The following is a 24,594-nucleotide window of genomic DNA, read 5'->3' as shown; positions in this document are numbered from 1 at the left end:
AGAACTGTGAGCTGCAGAACTGTGCGAGAAGTAGCACAGTGGCTGTAGGCTCTGGGGTTGTGTTTGTGTGAATTTAACACGTTTCTCCTACAAATGCAATGTTGAAAGTTAATTGACTGCAGAAATCGTGTAGCCTGCATGTGAAAAAAGCAGCAGCGTTCTGATGTATCTGATGGGGATGAAGCACAATTAGATTTGTATGGATGTAATTGAATCTAAGAAGAAATTCTTATGCTGTGACGACTTCACCAAAGTTAAATAATTTGCACCTGTTTAAAGTAGTGTGACTTTAGCACCAGTACTTCAATTACGTCAATATCTATATATATTTGAAGTAACTGTACCATTGAGGTAAAACAGTGGCTAATCCCCTCTTAATGCCAAATTAAGTAGAGCAAATAAATCAGGAGTTCAGTTTTATATGGTAGCCTAAATATTTAAGATATTTTTATACATCATAGAATACAGCATAAAAAGAAAGAACCTTTGGAAAGATCCTTAAATTATTTTTTGTTATCCTTTTTGAAACACCATTTCATATAGTGTTAGTGGGAAGTTAGTATTGGAGGTGATGTATTATGGCTTGGCTAGCAAAATGAACTATTGTTTTCTACATTATTTTATCTTGCTTTTGCTTTTTGGTGTTGCTATAACAATCAGGCATTGTTGTTATTATTCTGTTTATACCAGGGAATGGAAAGAGAAATGAGCCATGGAAATTTCTTCTAAACTGTTTTTTCCCCGTTCCAAACATTTGCTCATTTCCGAGCCAGGGAATGTGCTTGTTCCTGTCCTCTGTTCGATGACACAGATGGAGCAAAAATCAGCGTGAAGAGTGATGACGAGCAGGGGGGCAGCTTGGTCAGTGCTACAGACCTGTGGGGGGACTAGCACCAAAAAGCTTGGTTTTGTTCTAGGTTCACAGCTCTTAGTTCTTTTGTTCTAGGTTCACATAGCTTAGTGCCCTAAAGATGAGGGGACTGGCAAGAATGTGGCTTGAGTAACTGGTGGAGGTGCTAGAAGTGATTATTGGGTAACCAGGGAGCTGCAGAGCAGTAACAGACCAGTATTTTGTTTTAATTTGGTACTACCAGTGCTGGAACTGACCAGTGAAGAATATCAATTAATTTAGACATATTCCAAGGAAAAAAACAAAACAAAACAAGCTTTTGCTTTGTTTCTTGGTATTAAAGTGACCTCAGAGACACAATTTCATTTCAGATGTTACTGATGAGAAATTGTAACCACAGGCAAACAGAGGAAAGGCTGAACTTTCTGGTAGCAATTAGTAAATTGCGAAGACCAAAATTTGGCTAAACTGAGATCAGAAAATGATGCTGTTGAAAATCCTCCACTCAGATCAATAATAGTTTTACTGGTGGGCTTCACTGCGAAAAGGGTGAAGTCCAACAACATCAGATTTCCAATGATGACTTTTTTTTTTTAATCTTTTTTACTTTCAAAAGAGTATTCCATTTTGTTGACAAATTCCTCAGTGACCATCAACCAAAATGAATGTTTTTAACTAGGCTTTGGATCTGACCTGCTGCTTTGCAGCTACATCCCTTTATAGAGAATGGGATTTGAAAGTAGGCAGAAAAATATTTTCTGGCATGGTCACTGTGGGCTAAAAGCAAGGACTAAACACTGAGTGCTGGGAGCATGCGGACGGTGCACAGAGAGCTGACGAGGAGGATGTGTCTGAAATCCCCCTTGCCCTCTGGGACAGGTTTCTTGTTCTTTGCACTTTGGATTCACAGTCTGGATCCTGAACTTGAGTTCAGTGTCTCTCCTTGCCTTTGAAAACCTGAACAGAGCTGTATGGGCCAAGGCAGCACCTCGAGCCCCTTGAATCCTGTGTTCAGTTTTAAGCCCCTCACTAAAAGAAAGACGTTGAGGTGCTGGAGGGAGTTCAGAGAAGGGCAACAAAGCTGGTGAGGGGCCTGGAGCACAAGTGTGATGAGGAGCGGCTGAGGAAACTGGGGCTGTTTAGTCTGGAGAAAAGGAGGCTGAGGGGAGACCTTGTCGCTGTCTGCAACTACTGGTGGTGCCATGTGTCAGAGATGGGCTGAGCTCCATGGCCTTGCAGCAAGGCAGCCTGGGCTCGGGGGGAAGCATCTCTCTGGGTTTCCTCCAACAAATGTGCCAATGACCTGGAAAGGTACCTGTAATCATGTTTTCTTGGAAAAAAAAGGAAAGTGACTCTTTAATTGTAGGATCCTTATATTTGCTGGGTGACATCAAGTAAAAGCAGTCAGTACCCCACACTTGGACAAAAGATGCTCCAAACAAGCACGTAGAGCTGCAGCACATGGAGTTTCTTTACCATCCACTACATATGGAAAAGGGGGGGAAGACGAAGGTGCTTCCTTCCAGTCCTCTGTGGACAGCTGGGAAATGGGAAGTGAAAAATCAGTTTGCTCTGCCTTTGGATGTGCAGGTGTGAGGAAGGGGGTTTCAACCTTGCAGCTTTGCAAGACATTTCAGGCACAGAAGTCTCTCTTTAGATCTAGTTGCAGGCCTTTTAACTTCCATTTTTTGAGTAGTTTTGTGTGCATTCATTGCTTTTGCTTTTTCTTTATAAGACACCTCTGAAGTTAAATTTCTAGATTCCAGTTAAAACACACGAGAGAGCAGGATGAATCTTTTTTTTTTTCTACATAGCACCCAACCCACATTATCATTTGATGATATTGAACAATATTTAGCTTGTGATTGCAGAATTATGGCAATGTCTGTTTAGCTTTCCAGAAGAGAGCAAAGCATTGAAGATACTTTAAGCCTAATTATTTAGTTAATACTTCCGTTTATTCTCCAGTTAAGCACTCTAAATTTCCATTGACTAGAAATCCAGACAATTTAAACAGTAATTTTGTATGTAAAACAATCTGAAATTAATCTTTAGTGCTCTTTCTCTCTTTTTGTGCATGTAGCATCAGCCCACACAGAAAAATTCCTCTTTAAAAACATGCTTCATGCATTAATTTACTCCCAGAAGAAACACACAAAAATGATCTTGGTGTCTTTTCAATGTCTGTCATCTCTCTTGCACTATTCATGATCCCCTAAATGCCAAATGTGTATTATAGTTGAATTCCTCCCTCTTCAAAGGATATAAATTAGCTTTTCTAAGTTTATGCCTAACGCATACGTTTTTTGGCCACCCCAGGTGACATTTATTGCCTCATTCTGCTTCTTCGATTTCCCTCCCATAAAATGCTGGCATTGGATTCTGGGTTTTATCTTGGCAGTTCTTGTTACAGAACTGTTTCTGTTGCAGCCAGGATGCCTTTCCTTTACGATCCATGATCCTGCTTGGTTTCCCAGCTTACCGCCAGGTATTCAGCAGACGGTTTAAGTTTCACTCTCACACCTTCAAGTCTTTTCTCTGATTAGTACCTTGTAGTGCCTGACCTTTTAGAAACTAATACCTTTTGTTAATTGCTTGCCCTATCCTTATTACATGGCTATTTTTCTGCACTAAATGGCACGTGTCAGCCTATAACCTCCACTTAAGCAGGTCTTTTCTTATCTGATGTCTACTCCATTTGTTACTGGCCATCCCTATCACTTTCCTAAGGTCAGCAGATTCCCTATGGAGCAGGTTCATTTCTGAAGGTGTGCGACCTGCGGTGCCATCGCTGTGGCTCTCATTGTCACTTTGCTGCTGATGAGACCATATCCCTTTACTCTCTGACCTGTATTGTTTTGCAAACCATTTTCTGGATGTGTCAGTACTCTGCCACCTCATTATGAGACAGTTGTGGGGGTTTTTTGTGTTGTTTTTTTGTTTGTTTGTTTCTTTCGGTCCTGTAAGGATTTTGTTGCACCTACTTTAGGGTTTGATATATTAGTTTTTTCCATTATAAAATCTCTGTTAAAGGCTTTGCAGGCTCTATCTTTGATTCTGCTCTCTATTTCACATGTATGGTTTTCTGAAGAGTACTAGATGGTGCTTTTATTCTATTTGAGGGAGTAAAAGTGGATAACGTACCCTTTGATCTGGATCTAGGTCGTCTGTAGAGAGGAGGAGCTGGGATTAGGAGAAGTTCTGGTTTTGTTCATCTGACTTTCTGGCCAGCAGACAGGGGTTGTCATCACGAATCTCAGGGCTGAAGGAAGCTTTTTATTCCCAAGATACAGCAGAGAGCAGAGGGGACTCATGACCCAGTTACCTCTGGAGCTGCCTTCTCTCCATTATGCAGAGCTGAGAGTGGATTCTCAGCCTGCTCTCACATTTTAAGTTTTTCTGCTTCATAAATATGCAGCGTTGTCAGTGTCTTATACTTTCAGTGCCTTGTACTACAAGAACCCACAAATTGTTATTTTTCTCTGACTTGCTTGTGTATGTGTTTCAATTATAGATGCCCCTGTAAACAGCTCATTGCTGTGCAGGTGTTGAGAAATGTTTTCTCATGCATGGAATTGAGAATGGAGGTGTTGGAGAGCCAGAAGTTTAAAACTGGGCTGTTTCTGAGTGTGACTGGTCACCAAGGGCATGGTTGGGTGACTCTGCAAGTCCATTCCCAGCGGGGATGGGATTGCTGCAAGAGAGGCTGGGCAGATCCCAAGAAGCGTGAGAATTGCTATAGCAAGCAGGCACATATATCACAGAATTGACTGGGTTGGAAAAGACTTCAGAGATCATCAAGTCCAACCCTTGCTCCAACTCTAGTCTGTTTACTAGATCATGGCACTAAGTGCCATGTCCAATCTCAGTTTAAAAACCTCCAGGGACGGCGAGTCCACCACCTCCCTGGGCAGGCCATTCCAATGCCTGACCACTCTCTCGGTAAAGAATTTCTTTCTAATATCCAGCCTAAATTTCCCCTGGCAGAGTTGAAGCCCATGCCCCCTTGTCCTATTGCTGACTGCCTGGGAGAAGAGACCAATCCCCACCTGGCTATAACTTCCCTTCAGGTAGTTATAGAGAGTGATGAGGTCACCTCTAAGCCTCCTCTTCTCCAGACTAAACAACCCCAGCTCCCTCAGCCTCTCTCCATAGGTCTTATGTTCAAGTCCCTTCACCAGTCGTGTTGCTCTTCTCTGGACCTGCTCCAGCACTTCAATGTCTTTCCTGAACTGAGGGGCCCAGAACTGAACACAGTACTCTAGGTGTGGCCTCACCAATGCAGAGTACAGGGGAAGGATCACTGCCCTTGTCCTGCTGACCACGCTATTTTTGATACAGGACAGGGTACCATTGGCCTTCTTGGCCACCTGGGCACACTGATTGCTCACGTTGAGCTTCCTGTCAATTAGTACCCCCAGGTCCCTTTCTGCCTGACTGCTCTCCAGCCACTCTGTGCCCAGCCTGTAGCGCTGCAGGGGGTTGTTGTGACCAAAGTGCAGCACCCGGCACTTGGCCTTATTGAACTTCATCCCATTGGAATCAATATGTAGTATATTGCTAAGTCCCCGAATCTTGGGTATTTTTTTAGCTCTGATTTTTAAAAAAATATTGATTAGAAAGTACTTCATATTTTATAGTGAAGAAAAACATCTACATTCTTCCATATTTTATAAAACTAATAATTGTTTCTAAACATTTTTGAAGACAGGTTATGGAAAAAGCTCAAAATGGATCTAGGGGGTTGCTGTGAGCAGGGGGGAAAGGAGCGTACACCATAGACCATACACCATCGCCTTCAGTTATTATTGACATTCACTTTTAGTGTGGACATGCGAGTACAGGAAAACAACATGAGTTAATCAGGAACAGATCTGAAATCTTTTAAAAATGCCATTTACAGCCAATGGTACCATGGGCTATAGTTTTCAACCAGCTAATCCATTTCAGTGTGGCCTAAATTCGTTGCTAAGCTGTCTGGCTGCTGTTTGCGAAGACATCAGTGAAGGCGTTGACCTCACTAATGTAACCTTGGTGAAAGGAAACCTGAACCAGAGGATGGGTGAGGGCATTGCTGTGGCTACCAGAACTTCACTTGAAGTTGTAAGATGAGCCAAGTGCCTCATCCTTTTTTACAGCAAGGGCAGTGTGCTGTTATTCCGTTTAAAACAGGGGAGATACAGGTGTTTGGCTTGTGTTGATTTGAGAAATCAGGTTAAAGCTGTTGTGCTTTCTGGATCATTTACAGCGGCAGTGTCAGCAGGCGGTGTCTGAGCTGCCTGGTCTGTGCTGCTGTCACTGCTGTCACTTGTCACACTCTCTGAGTCAGCCCATCACACTGATGAAATGCAGTGGTCTTGTATTTTGTGCTTGTGAAGCCCATGGCTGGTGCTGGAGTTTCACAGCAACACCATCAAAACCGTCTGAGCTCTTTGAGTGTGATTTTTTTTTTTCCTTCTTTACTGGAGCCGAGCAGTGAGACTATAGGGGAGGCTCAGGGATTACACCTAGAATTGTAAATACAAATTAGTATACCATGCGACTGCATTATGATCATATAATGTCAAAATGCAAGTTATATAGCATTTAGCCTTGAAAAGGAGAAAGCCTGGCAAGCGAAGGTAAAGGCTGTGTTAGAGTGAAAGCACTTTCAGTTTTCCTGCCTATTTATTTGTTCTTTCGGAGTGTTGCTATTTAACAAAGTGCCTTCTTGCATTTCTGCCAAGCTGAAGTAGCCACTGGGAAAAACTAAATAGGCCAATCCTGCAAATATCTAGAGAGCTCAGCCAGGGTGGCTGTTACTGGTCCAAAAGGGTGTGAGGATGGATTTGGCCTCAGACACAGCACAAGAGCATTGAACAAAAATACTGCTGTAATGTTTTAATGCCAAAAGTCAGTTGCCGCAAGATAGCGCATAAACAAAAAATTTTAAAGATAGAGTAATTCATAGTTTTTATTCAGTGTGCAGAACCTGGGATCTTCAGATCTGCTCTCCGGGTCTCAGACCATGTCAGCCAGGGGCTTATTTAGAGTTCCGGACCATGTCTGATGGGGCCCAGGACAGCAGTGTACTCACTATATGGATTTTTGAAGTCAGAGCTCCACGGCTGTCCTTATAGAAATGCTTGTTTTGTTTCCAAAACTCAACACTGAACAGACAGTGTTTTATTTTGTATCCATTACAAAATGTAAAGACATTTTCTGTAAGTAATAAACCAAAGGGAAACATTCTTAAACTCCAGAAATTCTTGATTTCTGCTTTAGTTGATGGACATTTCTGTAAGATATATAAACTAACAGCTGCTTCTGGCTTCTCATAATGAAATCTTTTCAAACCTGATCTTAATTACATATAAATGTTTTTGAAACATTGAAGCTTTTTGTTTTTGGGAAAAAAAAAAAATAAGGAGCCTCTACCCCTCTTTATATAGGGTTTATAACAATTCATGCATAGTGAGCTTGTAATGCTTAAAATATTCAGAAGAATTTCACCAACTTGCACTTTATTCTATAGAAATAAGACTCTTTTTTCAAACAAAGACAGTGTTATTTCAAGTTTTAAAAAATAGTTTTTAGGTTGCAGTTGGAAGGCATTGAAATGTGAAATGTGAAATGATTTGGCATCAACCACTGAAGCTGATGGAGATGCAGCCTTCAACATACATACAGATTGGATCAGTTTGATAGATTTTCGTGTGATGCGGTGCCAAAGATTCTTCAACCTGTGTAGCAGAGTGAACTTAGGCAGCTTGCGTGCACAAAACACACAGTTACTTCCACAGCCTTCCCTCAGCAGCATCAGAAGCTGTGGAGACCTGTTTTCACATTTATACCCCTGACTAATTTCTGTTTGCTGAAGCAGAGGGAAAGCTGTTTCTTTGCTATTTTGTAGCCAAGTAAGCAGTGACTGAACAAAGGATGGTGAACAATGGAGCGGGGGAGAGTGTTTTGGCTTTTTTTGAAGCCTCTAGGGGGAAAAAATGATCTGCATTGTGAAAAAGGGAGCTACAATCCTATTCTTATCCCAGCACTTTACTCCAGGTTTAACCAGTTTGTTCTCCAAGCCGTCAGTCCCCTTTCTAATGCACAAACCATGCTACTACTTTTGTACGAATTTAGTCTAAAGCAAGTAAGAGCTACAGATTTTAATTCCTGTGGAGTATTCACATGATAACTGGGCAATCAAGTATTGCTTTAAATAGCTCAACACATTGCTATTATTCCAGTGATATGCAGTCCAACTCCATCTGAGAAATCAGGGGAGAGATTTTTGGCTGCCAGGTATCTCTCTGACTGCCTTTAGGAGAGAGATGTACTTACAGCATCTCCTGCTGAAATCAGTGCTGTGCCCTCCTGCTCCAGAGGGACAGGGACCGCCTCAATCAAGGGGGGGATGGATGGCTAAAGGGGTTTCCCAGCTACCTCAGCCTGTATTTTTAATTTTGTGGCCAGGCAGTTTGCAGGTTTTCCTTCTTTAAGCTCTTGCCCCAGGTCCCCAGCACCGCTCTGCAGTGCCTGATGCACAGATGGCCGTCACTGGCATGTCCTGCGTCTGGTCCCGGTGGGACCCTGCCAGCGGTGGCCTGCCCCGTGGACGTGACAATATTTAGGCTTCTCCAGGACGCTATTTTTACATGACAGCGAGGTGTTGGCTCCTCTCCCGCCTGTGCGTGGGTGCTGCAGGAGTCATCTGACCCCCGGCACGTTGGTGCCGCAGCTCCTGCTCCTCCGGAGCTCCGAATCAGCTCCTCGCTGCCCACCGGACACACAGCAGCGGTGCCTCGGGTGGCACTTCGCCCCTCGAAGGGAATTAATCCGGGAATGCCTGAAGATACAGGTACAATGTGATGAGAGTCTAGACCTGAACTGACTTGTTTTTCATCCGCAGCTGTGGTAATGAAATCACTGATACTGTCATAAGAATAATTATTCTGTGTTTACGTGGAAATGCAGCAGAGTGGAGGAAGTTGGTTAAACATTGATTCTAAATTATGCTTCATATTCTTTTAATTATATGAATTATGATTTGGAAATTATAATGATACTGACACTTAGCTGACAGCTCAGTTTGTTAACTTTCCTCATTTTATGTAATTTAAATTGACTTTAGAATTTGTTAGCTTGCATTGAAAAAAAATACCATTTTCTTTATGCAGATATATTGAAGTGCTGTTCCTATATCCTTTCTCATTGTAATCTTGCTAAACATATACAAAAATAGCCTTTACAGTGCTGCAGTAATGGGTCCTAAAATTCAGGAGGGATTTTTACTAACCACTTTTGGAGCTGGTAACTCTTTTATTTTAACGACAAGGGCAGGAGGTTAGCTCATGCTAGGCTTGTTTATGTGATGGGAATTTTGCACTGAGCAGATGGTGAGATCTGGAGCTCCCGTGCGCTGGGTACTTGTGCTGTGTTTCATCTCTTATGCATGGTTATATTCACATTCTGCTGGATAACACCTATCCATCTCTGGTCCCATAAACTCTGTGTTTAGCAGTAAAGCACAGGTTTTTTGTCTGCTGTCCTGTATCAGCTACAGGTTTCTGGTTTGACTGTGATCCACAGGAAATGCTAGAGAAGGCATTAGATCCTTTCCACTGTGCCAAGGGAAAGGCACTGTAAAAGCTGTTGTTTATAAATAGTAGAAGCAGGTATACATTTCCAAAAAGGAATGTGATTCTTAAACCATGTTATAGTGTATTTTTGGACTATGTGAATGAATTCAATTAAATAGAGACCTATTGACATACAGAATTATTGAATTTGCTGAATTGCCTGTCTTATGGTACAGAAACTAAAGAAAGGAGCAGTAATAGTGGTTTGCTGTAGGAGCCACAGCAGAGGTCTGGAAAAGGGCAGTGAGCATTTCTGAGGGGATGTCTGGACCCACTCAGAGCAGAAAATCCCCACTGGGGAGGCGAGGGAGCTCATGTGTGCTGGCGTGGGGGCAGTCCAGCCTCCACGTGGTGAGATGGAGGGCTCAAGGGACTATGTAATGTGGACATTTCAAGGCAAAACTTCTTTAGCTTTATCTTTCTGATCTTCTGCTTTGTTGTGAGATATGTGGAAGAAAAAATTATTGCGTTATAGTGTCAAGGCACTGTAAAGCATGTGAATGCTTTTGAAATGGCTTTTTACACAAGCTGCTAGTTGAGAAATATGGTAAAACAGGTTTTACTGCTAGATACTTAGCATGCTGTTGGAGAACATCCATTTGTAACACAGCTGCTGCTTGGGCAGGTTTGGTGCCCATCCATTTGAGGACGTGTGTTCCGTCTTGCCCCAGTGGCTGGACACCCGGGGTGCAGAGCCAGGCAGGGCTGGGACCAGGGAATTGCTTTTCACTGCTGTCAAGTGTGGTCGGAAGGTTGGATGGGGAAAGGTTGTGGAGTCACTGTTTCACAATTGCTCTTTTTCTCATTCTTTCTGTGGAAAAGTCCATCAAGGTTCTGAGGGCCACACAAGGCTCCGTAATGAATCACTAGTTCTTCGTGTGGGGGGGGAAAGCCAGACCCCTTATCTAAAGTAAAATTACAGCACACACCCATGGAGTTCTCTCAACCCCATATGAATTACCGTATTACTTATTAACATGTTATAATATCCTTACCCTCTAGGCCAGCACAGGGAATACTCTTAGTCACTGTATTTTACACATAGACACAAGGCAAGGAGGGAGCAGGGGCCAGTTTTAGGCACTTAACCCCAGGAATAATGTTTCACAGCATATTTAGAGTCACTTAAATATTTGTTTCCTTTGCTTTCATCTGGGTGTTTTAAAATATAACCCTGAGTGTTTTGACTGAGGCAACACAAGAGTTTGACAAAAAAGAAACCAATGTGAACTCCAATCTCTTAATTCCAGTCGGGTGCTGCTGCACTCATCTACTTGTCCTTTAATCCTGCTTTAAGAAGATTGCAAATTTAATTCCCCTCCAGGCTACTGTGAACCACACCCTCCCCAAATTGCTTGGTAAAAACATTTCAGCAATCAGTGCTTTGTCTTGTTTCTCAAAAACTCAGTGAGTAAATGACATTTGGGTGTCATATTTGTTTATTTTGATTTTCAGCAACCACCTCTAGCTATAGAGATGAAAGGATTCAGTGTCAACACAGAGATAATTTTCTGTTAATTCCTTCATGCAGAAAAATGTCTGTTGTCAGAACTCTGCATTCTTGTTTCAGAGTTGGAATGTGGTATAGATTTTCATTAACTAAACAGCTGATAATGCTAATTTTTTTTTTTTTAATGCTAATATTCGTGTCTTTTTATTCAAAAAAAGCTTCCACCTCATGAAGTGAAGGTTGTGAAGAAGGGATGTTCCTAGTGAATTTATAGAAGAGCCAGTAGTGCTGATAGTTGCTAAAGAAAATGGATGTGGCTTTTCTGCTGATGCAGGATTGCTGCTAAAGGCAAATGATATTAAGTTTGTATGAGCTCAGAATGAAAGGATGGCACTTTTTAAATATATATATATATATATATATATATATAAACCCAACTTCAAGAACAGAATGAAAAAAAAGTCCCACAAAAAGAACGGGGGAAGGGAACCCCTCCAACACAGCAAACCTCTCCCATTTCTTGGGTTTTCCATTTACTGTTGCCTTTAGGCTCTTCTTAAAATGGGTTCTGCTCTACCCATCCAGCAATCTGGCACTTTCCCTGGATTGAGAGGTACTTGTTGGCATTACAAAAATTTGTTCTTTAGGAATAAAAATATTTATTCACATAAATGTTGTCTATCCATTCAAATTACACCTTACTGTTCATAATACTCTTTAAAATGTGCATACAACATCTCATAGAATAGAAAGCACCTCTCAGACTTAATTTTAAGTTGCATCATTTGGCCCTTTGTCATTTCAGGCTTCTGTATTGACCAGGAGCAGTAAATCCAATGAACTCTTTTTTAAAGAACAAGGTTAAATTATGTGGAGTAGATGGGATATGTGTCTTTGTATGTGTCCGTATGTTGAACAAGGGAGCTAAAAGTCTTTGTTATTAAGCTTCATATTTGATGTTTAATCCAAGATTGAATATATGTTGTTTAGAATAAAACTTCTTAACTTTTCACTACTTGATTTCTAAGCTCAGTATTGATTCCTATGGGTCCTTGTCCTAGGTTAAAATCTAAGGCACCAAACTGGGAAAAGCATTAGGACTGTGTTGAGTTACGTAGTTTGTGGCTGTGTGTTCCTGCATCAGGTCTGTAACCTACCATAAATGTTTCCATCATTTGGCTGCCCAAAGCCTGATAGCAAAGAGATTTGCCATCCTATGTGTGGATCAGTCCTGGACGGGATATTTTGCCAAGGGTTTGGGCAAAGATCAGCAGTTTGCTCACAGCACATTGAAGATGATATGAGAACGGTGACATTTTCCATCCGGAGTGGAGCATGACCAGGGACTTGCGAATCTTCTCCCTTCTGCCACTGTTACCAGCTGCTTTTGTGCTGCTTCCAAAACGTTCCTGTCTCAGCCAAATCGTGTCTTCATCCCTCACGCCTCATCTCAGTCCCCACTGCTGTTAAATCCCGCTTACTCTATTGATGCTGAAGGAGCTGTGTTTATTCAAATGTGTTTGGGTTTTTTTTTTTTACCAAATATTGTGGATTTTATGGCTCCAGTGTACCTGTCACGGAGTCAATCTCTGTCAAGCTTTAGCCTTTACTCCAAAGAACTTCTGAAAACAAAATGCTACACTTTCATTTTAACATTGAAAAGCAATATATGTTATCATATCCCGTTTTTCACCTTTATAAAAGGCTTAAATAGTTTGTCTGGAATTTTCCTTAAATAAATGACCTTGAGAACACCGAACATGCTGAATGTCTGTAATCAGTTGGAGTTTGGCAAAGTCATGAGTATATTGAAAATATCGATTTACAGTTGGCATGAGGTGTCTAATGCAGCTTTAATACTGAGTTGTACCACTGCCCTCTTTTCCCTGTGATACTTACAGCAAGTGCATACGTCTTGAGCAAGCAGTATAGAAGTAAATATAAGTATCTTATTCGATGGGTTGTTTAACAAACCACTGCTAATTCCATAAGTCCTGCTTTATCCAGAACTGTGGAATTGTGTACTGCACAGCCTGCATATTGACATCAGCGGTGTGTGAGCACTGGATACTTGGCAACGTTATTGGCAGTGATGTCCCCAGCCAGTAGGTCTCGTACACCCATGAACTGCTGTGGAAAGTGTGTGTTTGTTCCTTTCTGGCCAGTTTTTGTTGTTGTCAAAAAGTACGTACAGTCTGATCTTTTTAGGGTTTAAGGATTGGTGGAGATATCTCTGGTAGAGCAAAGTGCAGTCTGAGAGAAAGGGAAGTTTGGAGAATCAGGCATTCATTGGTATTTCTGTACAGAAAATGTATAATTTAAACTTAAGAAGGAAATTTCTAGTTTTCTTAAATTCTGTAGATCAGCGTATAATGTAAGCATTTAATTTTTAATGAGCTCTTTAGTTATGTTATGAGTTGTCTCAGGTCATTACATTCTATCAGTAATTCACTCTTTCACTCATTGAATGTGTTGATTGTATCTTCTGCTGCTTCAAAGACTGATTTTGATACATAAAGGCATAAAAGAAGAATGCTGAAAATTGCCATATAAACATATTTCTTTAAAAAATAATTTGAAACACAAGTTAAAATTGTAAGTTGTCTAATATTATTAGTTTCTCAAAATTGTGTCAGCAGTTGCAATTTCAACATAAAGCACAATATATTTTAAAATATGCAACCTTAAGCTAATATGTCTTTAATTATATCATTTTGTTGTGCTAGGTGAAAGACTAAATATTTATAAGTCTTCAGAAGCAGCTTTATAATGAGCCCAAAGGCACTGTTTTCCCAAAATAATTATTCATTTCTCTACCATGCGTATTTTAAATATTATCTGTGTTACTCCAGAGTAATGAAAGAATTCCAATAGAAATCATATATATTTTTTTCTTTTTTTAATTTATTGTATATCTGAGTTGCTTGCTTCTTTCTAATTTCAAAGCCTTGATCTGGAGACCTGAAGAAGAGCAAATGTGTGAAGTCCTGCTCTGTAGTGCTGGACACTGATTACCACTTACCATTATGGAAAGCAAAGCTTTCTGTTTTCTGCTACTTTGCAACAAGTGTGGCATTGAACTCCCAGATGCAAGAAAGCAAATGTAAAAAATACTTTTTTCTTTTGAAAGGTGACAATATTTCCATCTTAGGGAAAGGGGGTATGTTTGGCGCGGAGGGCTGCCCTTGGGAATCGCTGACCGTGCGTCTGGGGACACACCACAATGGGAGATCGTGCCCAACCGTGTATCTCCACACCATCCAGGCGCTGATGCTGCTGGAAAGATGCTGTTCAGAAAGCCTTAGCCATGGAGGGAGTTGACTATGGGGAAAAAAAAAGTAGTCAAATGTTTAATTGTTCTAATCAGAATTTTATATTTCAAATGTAAATTTTTAGGCCAAAATGTTCTGGGTGTGACCAGTTCTATTTAAGTCAAGTCTTCTGTGAATTAAATGGTACAAATTCAATGCTTGTTGGCAATTTTGGAGAGAGCAAACCTTTATCTAGAGTTATAGACTTTTAGCTACTGCTATACTAAGCAGCTCAGAAAAATACTTTGTTCTGGTTTCTTACAGTGTTAATTCTTTTTCAGGGTGGGTAGTTTGTTTTGGACAGGTTACAGTAAAGAGCAATTCTAATGTCAAAAGTTAAGTATTGCAAAGTGCAGAGTTTCCTCCATTTACTGTGGAGGAATCAGTGAGACACTTTTACTAGATTGGCTGTGTGTGCTGTTTGCTCTGTGTAAATTTGAACATCTGTCTTTCTATGAACTTCTAATTGTCTGTCATGCTGTGTTGTTTTTGTTGGAGATGTACTTAATTACAGCCAGGGCTTCAGTAATAGCTCCAAAGTTCACATTGCCTTGAGCAGGACTTTTTTGACAATTCCAGAACACATGGTTTCAGAAGACAAGGCAGAACGCAAACGCTATGGGCAGCTCAATCCTGTGTATCTCTTTGGGGAAAACCAGAATAAAACAACATCAAAACCAAGACAAAAATCAGCACTTTACTTACAGAAGTAGAAAGTGCCACTTTGGGCAAAACTTGCAGTAACTCCTGTTGAAGACTGGGCGGGAGGCTCAGCATCTTATTGAGATACTTCTTAGCTACTTAAAGGTGGTGGACATGGGTGACCATTTAGGTATTACCAGCCTGTTCTGATGGTGGGGATGAGGGTGAGAATAGAGGAGGAAGAACAGCAAGGTTGCATATTAGAGAACAAGAGACAGATGATGTTGTTACTGATTTCGTATCATCTGTTATCATATGTGTTCATAGTGGCAGTATGGCCTTTCCATATCATCCCTAATTATGGTTAAGATACAGACATGATTGTTGTTTTGGTGGTGTTTTTTTAATGAAAATCAATCTTATGGTTTTTTTCCCCCTCTTTCCTTCCTGTTTTTTTGGTGGTGGTGGGTTTTTTGTTTGGTTGGTTGGTTGGTGTTTTTTTTTTTTTGGCCTTTCAAAAGCTGTTTTTGTTCAATAGCAACTCTGATATGACAATGGGAATAAAAACTAAAGGTCTTGGCCAATCTGAGTTTAATAAATTTATATGAAGCTGGGTTAATCGTTTCACAGCAGTCTCACACAAAAAAGTTACTTCCCTCCCCCTTTTTTTTTTAATGTTGGTGAAAGTAAAGGGTTGCACAGCAGTGATATTATTCCTTGACTAAATCCAGAAGGGAAACACACCTGATTCCCATTCATACTTAGTGTATTGGTCTATGAGAGGTTGCTCCGTCTTGAATGTTAAGTTGTTAAGTTTATTTTGAAGCTAAAATTAAAAAAAATAAATCGGTCACTTTGAAATAAGTAATCTGGCCTTGGAATATGAATGCCTCATTAAAGAAGAAGAATGTCGATGGGTATGTAATTTACTTAAGATGCTTGAAATATTTTATTGTTATTGGTTCTCCAGGTAGGCAAAAAAGCCACGCCTTTTGAGTTATATTCAAGCTCCTTTATAGTTAACTGCCTTGATGTTTGCTCTCTAGACTCTCACTGAGTATACTCCAATAAGAATTGATGCAAGTATTGCAGCAGAATTTCAAGAATAAGGTCACATCTCATCTGTTCCACATAACACACTGGGATGCCAGTTTATATTGTAATTATCAACAGCCCAATAAATGCAATTTCTAATTTAAATCACAAGATGGCAGCAAATTTTTAATTCGCTTAATATTTTACTAACCTAGATAAACCTTATTTCTCAAAATAATGATTTTCTTACAAAATGACAGCAACCTTTGTTTAATGATCAGATATACATGATATCTACAGACATGCCAATGTTTCAGATGTTTTGACTTCATACTTCTACAAAAGTGTATTTTAATTTAAAAGATGATTACCTTGAACTTTAAGGATCAGTAGCTCACAGTACAGTAGTTACTAAATCCCATCAAAGGTATCATGGATAAAAACAATAGCTTTTGTCTCTAGTCTTGATTTCTTGAAGAGAAAATGCAACAAAGCATTTTTTAAAATTCAGGTGGAGGCTCACAAGACTTGATCATATGGATTCTTTCCTCTATAAGCAATTCTCATTTATGTTTGAAGTGCTCGCAGGTCTGAGCTTTGAATATTATGAAATAAGAAGCTTGACTCAGCTCCTTTAGCAGATCTTTTCTCCTGTGGTGGCTGATACCAGAAGTTAAAACTGTTTTGCCTGCTTGCCTTGTTTTGTCACAAGTGTTAATTGTCATTATTTGTAGGTCTTACAGAATATGCATTTGATGGCCTTTAAAATGTTCTGCCTTTTGTTTTTCCTTGCAGTTTCACAACCACAAGCTGTACATAGCCAACTGGAGAAGCCATCAAGTACTGCAATTCTCTGCAATAACTGTGGAAATCCATGCAAAGGAGAAGTTTTGAGAGTTCAGAACAAATATTTCCATATTAAGTGCTTTGTTTGCAAAGGTAAGTGTTAGTGACAGCTGTTCTGATGAGCAGGGCATAAGCACTGGGCGTGTGACTTCATAGTCCTGGAAAATTCACAGAGATATTTATAATGCAATCCATGCCGGAAATTATTTACTGTAAACTCTGTTTATTGTAAGACTACGAACATCCTAAATCCTAAAAGTGGAGTATGTTTGAATGGTTGTAAATCCATGGAGTTTACTATAGAATTGTGATCCAAAGAACAACAGGCTGTGAGAACTGGTAATGAAACATCATGTGGAGCTAGGAGAGAATAACATTTACAAAGACACTCAGACGGTATCCCTCTCCCAGCTTTCTAGCACATGCCAGACCATAGGCCGTGACCATGTCTGTTTAGTCTCTTTATGTTGGACTGTGACTGATCCCCAGTGTGACCCTCTGTGCTTTTCCTTTTTTTTTTTGGAGGGGAACTATTTGGCTTCCTCCAGATTGGTGCCTTGTGATCTAATATTGGCAGACTGTGAATGGCAGAAGGATGGTCAAGGAAACAGGGAGTTAACTGATATGATGCCCTTTCTGTAGATACTTGGTTGTTTGAAAGATTATTTAGGAGTTACAAAGATCTTATTTGTTTTAAATGCACAAATGAGTGAATGTTAGCTGATGTTTACTGGACAACCTGCTTACTTCACCATTAAGGAGTACTTCAAATGACATTTTTTAATCCCTATAGCACAGCCTAGAAATACGAGCATGGCTCTACTCCCAGCTGTCTTAATATGACTATTTCCATTTCTATTCAGAGGAAACTGTTAGAAAGAAAATGGTTATTATTTGTCAGATACACTGATATGTTTACAAATCCCATGGAACTAAGTATATGGTATTCAATACCTAATTCAGTCTTTAATGAGCTAGAGAGACAGGATTAAATGTTTAGCTCAATAATTGTGTTAATTGCAAAATTTCATAGCAAGAAAAATAAGTGTAGTGTGCTGTCCTAAACAGCAAAAATATTTTTGTCGCCTGTTCATAACCAGCATGTATTTAAAGCAGAACACAGCCCATACATACGTCTTTCAAACTCTCTTAAAGCCACTTGTTCTTATGGCAAATTTTATTATCAAATTAGTTTTCCAGACCTAACTCGGGAAGAGAGCAGCTAATTTGTTATTTAGGGATCTTTGTCTCCTGCATTAAATCTCAGTAACATACTGATATGTGCTCCATATAATGATCTTGATGAAATCCAAGCCCCCCTTAATACAGATCTCCTAGCAGAAAACATTGACAAGTCTTATGGGAGGAAAGAGACAGAATTATACATCCACATTTTCATTTCATAGGGCATCTCCTTTTAGAGTTTGACAGGTCACCTGCAAATGCAGCAACTAGATTCTGAAACTCTTCACTGATCCCAAATTTAGGCAGTGTAGAGTGTGGAAGATGATGATGAATGTACTGTAGAAGCTGCATTACCCCTACCTGTCCCTAAGAGATAAGGAGTTTGTTCGCTTCAGGCAGATCTTGGATAAAATGAGAAGAAAAAAAAAAATCGCTGTGTTAACAAGCAGAGTAGTGTCTGTCATCACCCATGAGACTCAGCTGGCACAGAAGGTAGTGTCAGAGAAGTGTGGTTAAACTGCTTTGTGGTGTCAGGGCTCTTGGAATACTTATATTCCTCCTTACTAGTCATTTTACTGAGTTTGTGCGCACAATTATGGTGGGTTTTTTCCCCTCATTAGTTAAATGCCATAATCACTTTTATCACTTTTCAAGGGTTTCCATCAAATTGCTGGCATCCTTCTGGTATCTGTTTGTTTGTTTGTTTCTGGTTTTTTTTTGTTATTCAAGAAGCATAAGTTGCTTTCTAGTGTGGATTTACCATGTTGCTATGTGAGAAGAGCTTAGGAACAGAACAGAGCACTGAACATGCATTTCACTAGCTAACATAATGAGGAAAAAAGTCAGGTTCGGAAGACGTGATTTGGTTTTTAATTATGTGCTCAAAACAGTGGATGAAAAAATATAGTTAATGTGTTAGGATTTAGCCAAAAAAGATACTCAGTTCTCCTGGTCAGTTGACCACTTACCTCCATTCAGCGTTGGAGGAGAGGTTTGTGACACAACCCTTTTCTGAACCCCTTTTCTTGTCATGCTGCTGGACTGTTGTGCATGAGCAGAGTGATGATCCTGGGAATATATTAACGTTACAGTTGACTCCTCCCTGTGGTGCATTTGTTTGGATGGTACTCAGCGATGTAGTTTGCCCCCTCTCACCTCATCTGCCAAAGATAGCATCTTGGAAGAGGCAATATGTCCAATGACCAGCCCAGCTGCAAGTCAGTCCCAGGATAGTCCCATGTGTGGGCTGCTGTATGGCCCTGCTGAGCTGCCTGTGGCTGCCTGCTTAGGTTGACTGCTTCTGCAGCAAACCACCTCATAGACTTTGTCAAAAAAACTCAGATCTCTGTAAAACTGCAGAAAATTATTTTCCTTCTCACAGTATTTACAGATGTACGATGGCGGAGACCACAAAATGATAAAGAGCCTGTGAAGAACACTTACAAATGGCCATGTCTTCAGAGGGTGTCTGGAGATAGCTGAGGTCTGTTTGAATGACTTGATCAGTGACAGATGATATTACACTGGAAGAAGTCACACTTACCTTTGAATATATGTGAAATGTGAAACCATTTCTTGGATAGTGTTGGATAAATTATGAGGTTTCAGAGGGACAGACATTTTTGACATTTTTTTTTTTTTTTTAGGGTAGAAAGCTAGTTTTGTATGTTGACATACTGTGGTCTGATTATTCCTATGGGGTCTGTGAGTTTCAGAATGATAACAGCAAATATGTAGATGCCTTTTGTATTTAAATTAAATTATATAACCAAGGAAGGTTAGTATAAAGTCACTTATTCCTATCCAGTTCTTCTTACATTCACAGATAATGATTCTGAGCAATTGTGAGAAAATTTTTAAAAATTGAATAGTTCTTATTATTCAAGATTGAGACAAACATCCAGGTTAAAAAATTTAATAGCAATAATGTGAACTTCTGCTAGTTTTGCTCAATATCAAAGTTTAATAGGACTTACGGAGGAAAACAGGCATTATAAATAAGGTTTATATTCGTATATGTCTTTATTTTTTTAAGGTGCACATCTAATCTGCTAGTAAGAGGCTGTAGGAAACATGCCACCTCATGTCACTTCAAATGTTTACTCGATTTTTACTTTAAAATATCTCCCGTTTTAATCAGATTTAATAAAAATACAGTTATAATAGAAGTAGATGCCTTTGAAATAATAAGACAAACATTTTATTCATTAGACTTCAAGGGCTTAGGTTGCCATGTTTGCGAATTCTCTTATTACTTCTTACAGCTGCAATGAAAGCACCAAAGAAAATGACAAAAGGTGATAAAATATTGATGACACGTACTATCAAATTAAAACAAATTGTGTTGTCTAGTTCATTCTGAGGGTGTCTGGCAGGTAAGAACTGCTTCTCATACAGGATGTGGTATTAGACAAATACCCACTTGGAGCTCGATTACAACAGTGTAATTAGTGAGCCAGTAGAGACAGTGACTAAAGTAGAATCATATGTAGATAAGAGAGATGTAGGTGGTGCAGTTATATTATCCTGGGTAGGCTCTTTGATTTTTCATGAAGATAGAAATTACTTTGTTTTAGGAGCATTTGTTAAATATTTCTTTTTCTGGGATGTAACAACATCCTGGCATTTCCAAAGTAGCAGTAACTGATGTCAAATACAGTATTTAGGAAATATTAGAAGAGTGAAATCAAAGCTCAGTGTTTCTAAGGGGTCTGGATAATTTGGTTACTATAGCTTTATATAAAATCAGAAAACAGACTTTATTATACGTAGTCACTCTAGCAGACCAAATAATGGACAGTCCAGAATGTGTTTGTAAATATATTTGCATACAAAAATCCTGCAGCCTCCACCCTAGTTAAATGGGAAAATCATCCCAATCCTGAAAAAAGCTGTTCTTTGTACAACATAACTCGTATGTGAAATGAACCATAACTCATATCTTTGTCCTTTACTGATTTGGTCTTGATGAAATGACATAAGCTTGCAATCCAAGCAACAGATGTGAAAACATGGCCATTGTGCTATAGCAATTTCACTATGTACGTGTCTTGTTTTGCCCCTTATGTTTGTGGTTTATGTGTTTCTGTGGGTCAGCATTTGTGATTTTTGTGGTATTACAGATTCCTGGGAATTGTGAAAAAGCCCTGGGTTTTCTATATCACTTCTATGCCATTTTTTCAGTAGAACATACAACATAACCTAGAGTTATACCACTTACTTTGAAGCCACATTAACAGGAAGGAGTAAGACAGAGTTTTCGCTGAAAAGGTTAAAAATGTCAAGTAATTTGGTAAGAGGAGTGATTTGTTTGTTAGATCAAACGCATTTGCCAGGATATAAATATGTTAAAAGCCACACCGTGTAATCTGAGGGACTTGCGTTTGAGCATAGCTACGGGGTTTCATGTTTCGGAATGGGAGTCATTTACGAGAAGCTCCCTAGTAAGATTTCTGAGTCCCAACTTTTGGCCAGGCAGTAGTGGCTGATGGCATGTGAGGTATCTGAGGCACTGGGGATGCAGCATAGAGGCTCTCGTTGTTCAGGCATTCTAAGCAACGTGTCCATCACTTCCTGAGTACTTCAGGAATTTGTAATCCCAGATCATATTCACTCAGTGGAATAGGAAAAACTACGCTTTTGACGCAATACTGTCAGAGTCTGGCTGGGACAGTATGGTGGGTAAGGGGTTAATTTACCAATGGCATGTTAGCTTCATGTTTCATTTAATTGAAATAATGATAATAATAATGACAATTATCACTTTTGTCTGGAAAAGGGATTTAATGCAGTGGCCTATGGTTCTGTGTGGTGAGTTTGAGATTTTTAAACTTTAAAAATCATTAATCACTAACATTCCAAAAGCAGCTCAATGATTAAAGCATGAAAAACATCAGTGAAGTCTCACAATCACAAAGTAATTTTAAATTTTTCTGTTGTTTTTATCACATCCTTGTTAGTTGCAACATTTCTTTGGATTCATGAAGAACATTCTGCAACCCCTCATGTCTTGGTTGTACACCAATCACATCAGCACTTTAGCGAGAGTTTTATATCATGGCATCCAGAGTATGGATTTTTTTAAGAGCATCTTTCATTAATGTATGTAATATTAGTAAAGTGTGGGAAAGGGACAGGAACAAATCACAGTTAAGACTATCAGTAAAGGAATATCTTCCTTGCATTTCAGTAAAGATTATCTATCTGTGTACCACAGGAAGCCAAGCTTCTGTCATTTCTGGTTTCCAGCTTGATTTACCTCATTGAAAGACATTAAGTTTTAGGTTTTTAGGGCATAGTAAAGCTATACATGCTTAGTCTAGTCTTTATACCCAGGATATTACATAATACCGCTGCTTTACTTTCTTACTAACAGACAAATACAATTTTCTTTAATCTTTCCATTGCCTTGCTTTTCTCCTTATTTATAGCCTTCTAGTCTGAAGAATGAGAAGTTATGTAGAAAGTTAAGTGCTCTTTGAAAACATGGCTAGGTGTTTCAAATAAGTAATTACTGCAATTCCTGGAGGACAATGCAAACTACAAATAAAGCCATGGGCAGAAGATGTTTCCATTGTGGAGGGCTGGTTCCTCTCTGGGAAGTGCTACCTGGGAGAGGTGCTTAACTGTGCTGGGGAATGCTGAGGTAGATTTAGATAAAGATGCCAAATAAATGAAGAGTAGTAAAACTTATCCTGATTTAAATCAAAGTAGAACCGGGACAAAAAAATCTGAATGCATTTAAAAATTATGCCTGATGTTCATTAAATAAAGCTTTGCAGGCAGTAGAGTTATTACTCAGATAAAGCAATTTGAGCATACATATTTTCAGCCCACATTAGATAATGTCACGCCTGTAATTCTTTTTAATTACTCAAGTTCTCTTCTTAGGGTAAAGTTTTTTCCTTCCCACAAAAAATGTCGTGCAAAGTTGCCTTTATGCAAGAGGACTTTCCCTCAGTATTACAGTTTTTCACATGGGGATACAGCAGGGATACAGCCAGCATGTAGTTCCTGGGTGTTTTGATGAGCTAAGGTGATGTGAAACCTGCGTGGACACCCAGAGAGAGCTGTCGCATAAAATTCCTCACTGCCACAGTGGTGTTATTCCACCTCCCACTTTCCGCGACTCATTAACACGAGACCATCTGCCATATCTGTGCATAGTCAGAGCAAACACTTAATTTGCAAACCTGTAACTGGCACCCAAAACATCATTATGAAAAAGCAGAAAATATTTAATGTTGTTACTTTACATGTTTAAAAAAAAAAAAAAGACAAACTGTTTTACTTAGTCCAGCAAATGACAGCAGCATTTTATCATAAACAATTAAGATCATATTAAACTACATTAAAGCACATTTCTCTTTCTTAAATCTCTTCAGCATGCTTGTCAATTTTAAATAACCAGATTGATTCCTTAAAATAATAAATCCATATAAACCAAGCAACTTTTCAGTTTTCCCAGGAGTTGTTTTGGTAGCTTGAAACAGCCTTGTACATAGTGCTGTGAGGATCTCTCTCACTCTCAGCACTGTAGGAGAGCTTTTATAGGGCAATTAACATTGTCTTTAAGCTACTGGGAAATTCTGCTTTCCTGAAGGGAAATGGAAGATGGAAATGCACTTTCTAATGCAAAAATTACTAGATGTGTAGTTCACATAAATTACAGGAGTCAGGTTACATAGTGCACAGGAAATTCCCCAAACTCTCCTTTGTTTTTATTAGTACATCTGAGTCATTAATGCTTTGTCAGTCTCCAAAGAGCATTCTGAATCTCTAAGTGTTTTCCTGCACTGAAGTGTGTACTCCACAAATTAATTTACAGATATCATGGTCAGTGTAGCCTGAAAGCTTCTGTTGATGTGCTGTACACTGTATCCTTTATAGCTTTATCAATGCTACACATGCATGGTGAAGTATTGCAAGATGGGTAAGATATAGTACAGAGTTCTCTGTATCTCACCCACTGCAGAAAGCTGGTCTGGTTTTTCTCTGGCAGACCTGTCTGCCTTCTGCAGTTCCTGGTCAGGAGGTCTGCCCCAGACATTCCTGGTGCTGCATATGCCTATTTTTCCCTACCTTGGACTGTAAAATAAAATAAAATAAAAAAACTTATAGCTGGTATTTCAGATATTATAGCTAAAATGCTGCCAGTGACTGACAGACTTGAGTATTCTTGATTTCACTGACATCTGCTTGGAAAGACTTAGATATAATCACTCCTACCTAGGAAGAGTGATTGTATTATATGGATTATATATACATATATACCACCACAAGGTTCCTTCTGTCTTGCTGCTGCCTCACCTATAGACAAAAGTCTCAGACATGAATTGTCCAATAGGTCAGGTAAGCTGATATTCTCATGCAGACTTTGCATGGCCAGCAAACTTCCAAGTGGGGAAGACTTCTCCAAAACCTTTGTGAAAAGCTTACCTAGACTCATCCACACCAGAGCATGCAACAGGAGTATCACAGTGACAGTTGTCTTCTGGAAATGGACTCAGACTGCTTCAAATTAATTGCAGTTCAGTTTGAATTTAAGTCAAAGATGTAGCAGTGGAAGTTTGCCAGGTAGTTGCTGTTGCTTCTCACAGTCATAGCAGCCAGGAGAAATGTTCCAGATATAATGATGGGCTTTTAGAGAATGGGCTC

The 24,594-nt window shown here is 39.5% G+C and overlaps 1 protein-coding gene across 1 annotated transcript in view; it reads left to right on the top strand.

Moving 5' to 3' along the window:
• Window positions 1–8,671: 8,671 nt before the first annotated feature.
• ABLIM2 (actin binding LIM protein family member 2) overlaps window positions 8,672–24,594 on the top strand; it is a gene marked incomplete at both ends in the record, with an annotated part of 106,611 nt that continues 90,688 nt past the window's right edge. Inside the window, 2 exons of the mRNA XM_080344404.1 lie at window positions 8,672–8,687; window positions 16,702–16,845. Coding sequence (XP_080200530.1) covers window positions 8,672–8,687; window positions 16,702–16,845 — 160 coding nt within the window. The remainder of the gene's footprint in view (window positions 8,688–16,701; window positions 16,846–24,594) is intronic.

This window comes from Nesoenas mayeri (assembly GCF_963082525.1).
Source record: "Nesoenas mayeri genome assembly, chromosome: 4".
In the NCBI taxonomy this organism is placed as follows: Eukaryota; Metazoa; Chordata; class Aves; order Columbiformes; family Columbidae; genus Nesoenas; species Nesoenas mayeri.
Note: the sequence above shows the minus strand (reverse complement) of the source record. Positions and strands in the feature narration are given on the sequence as shown.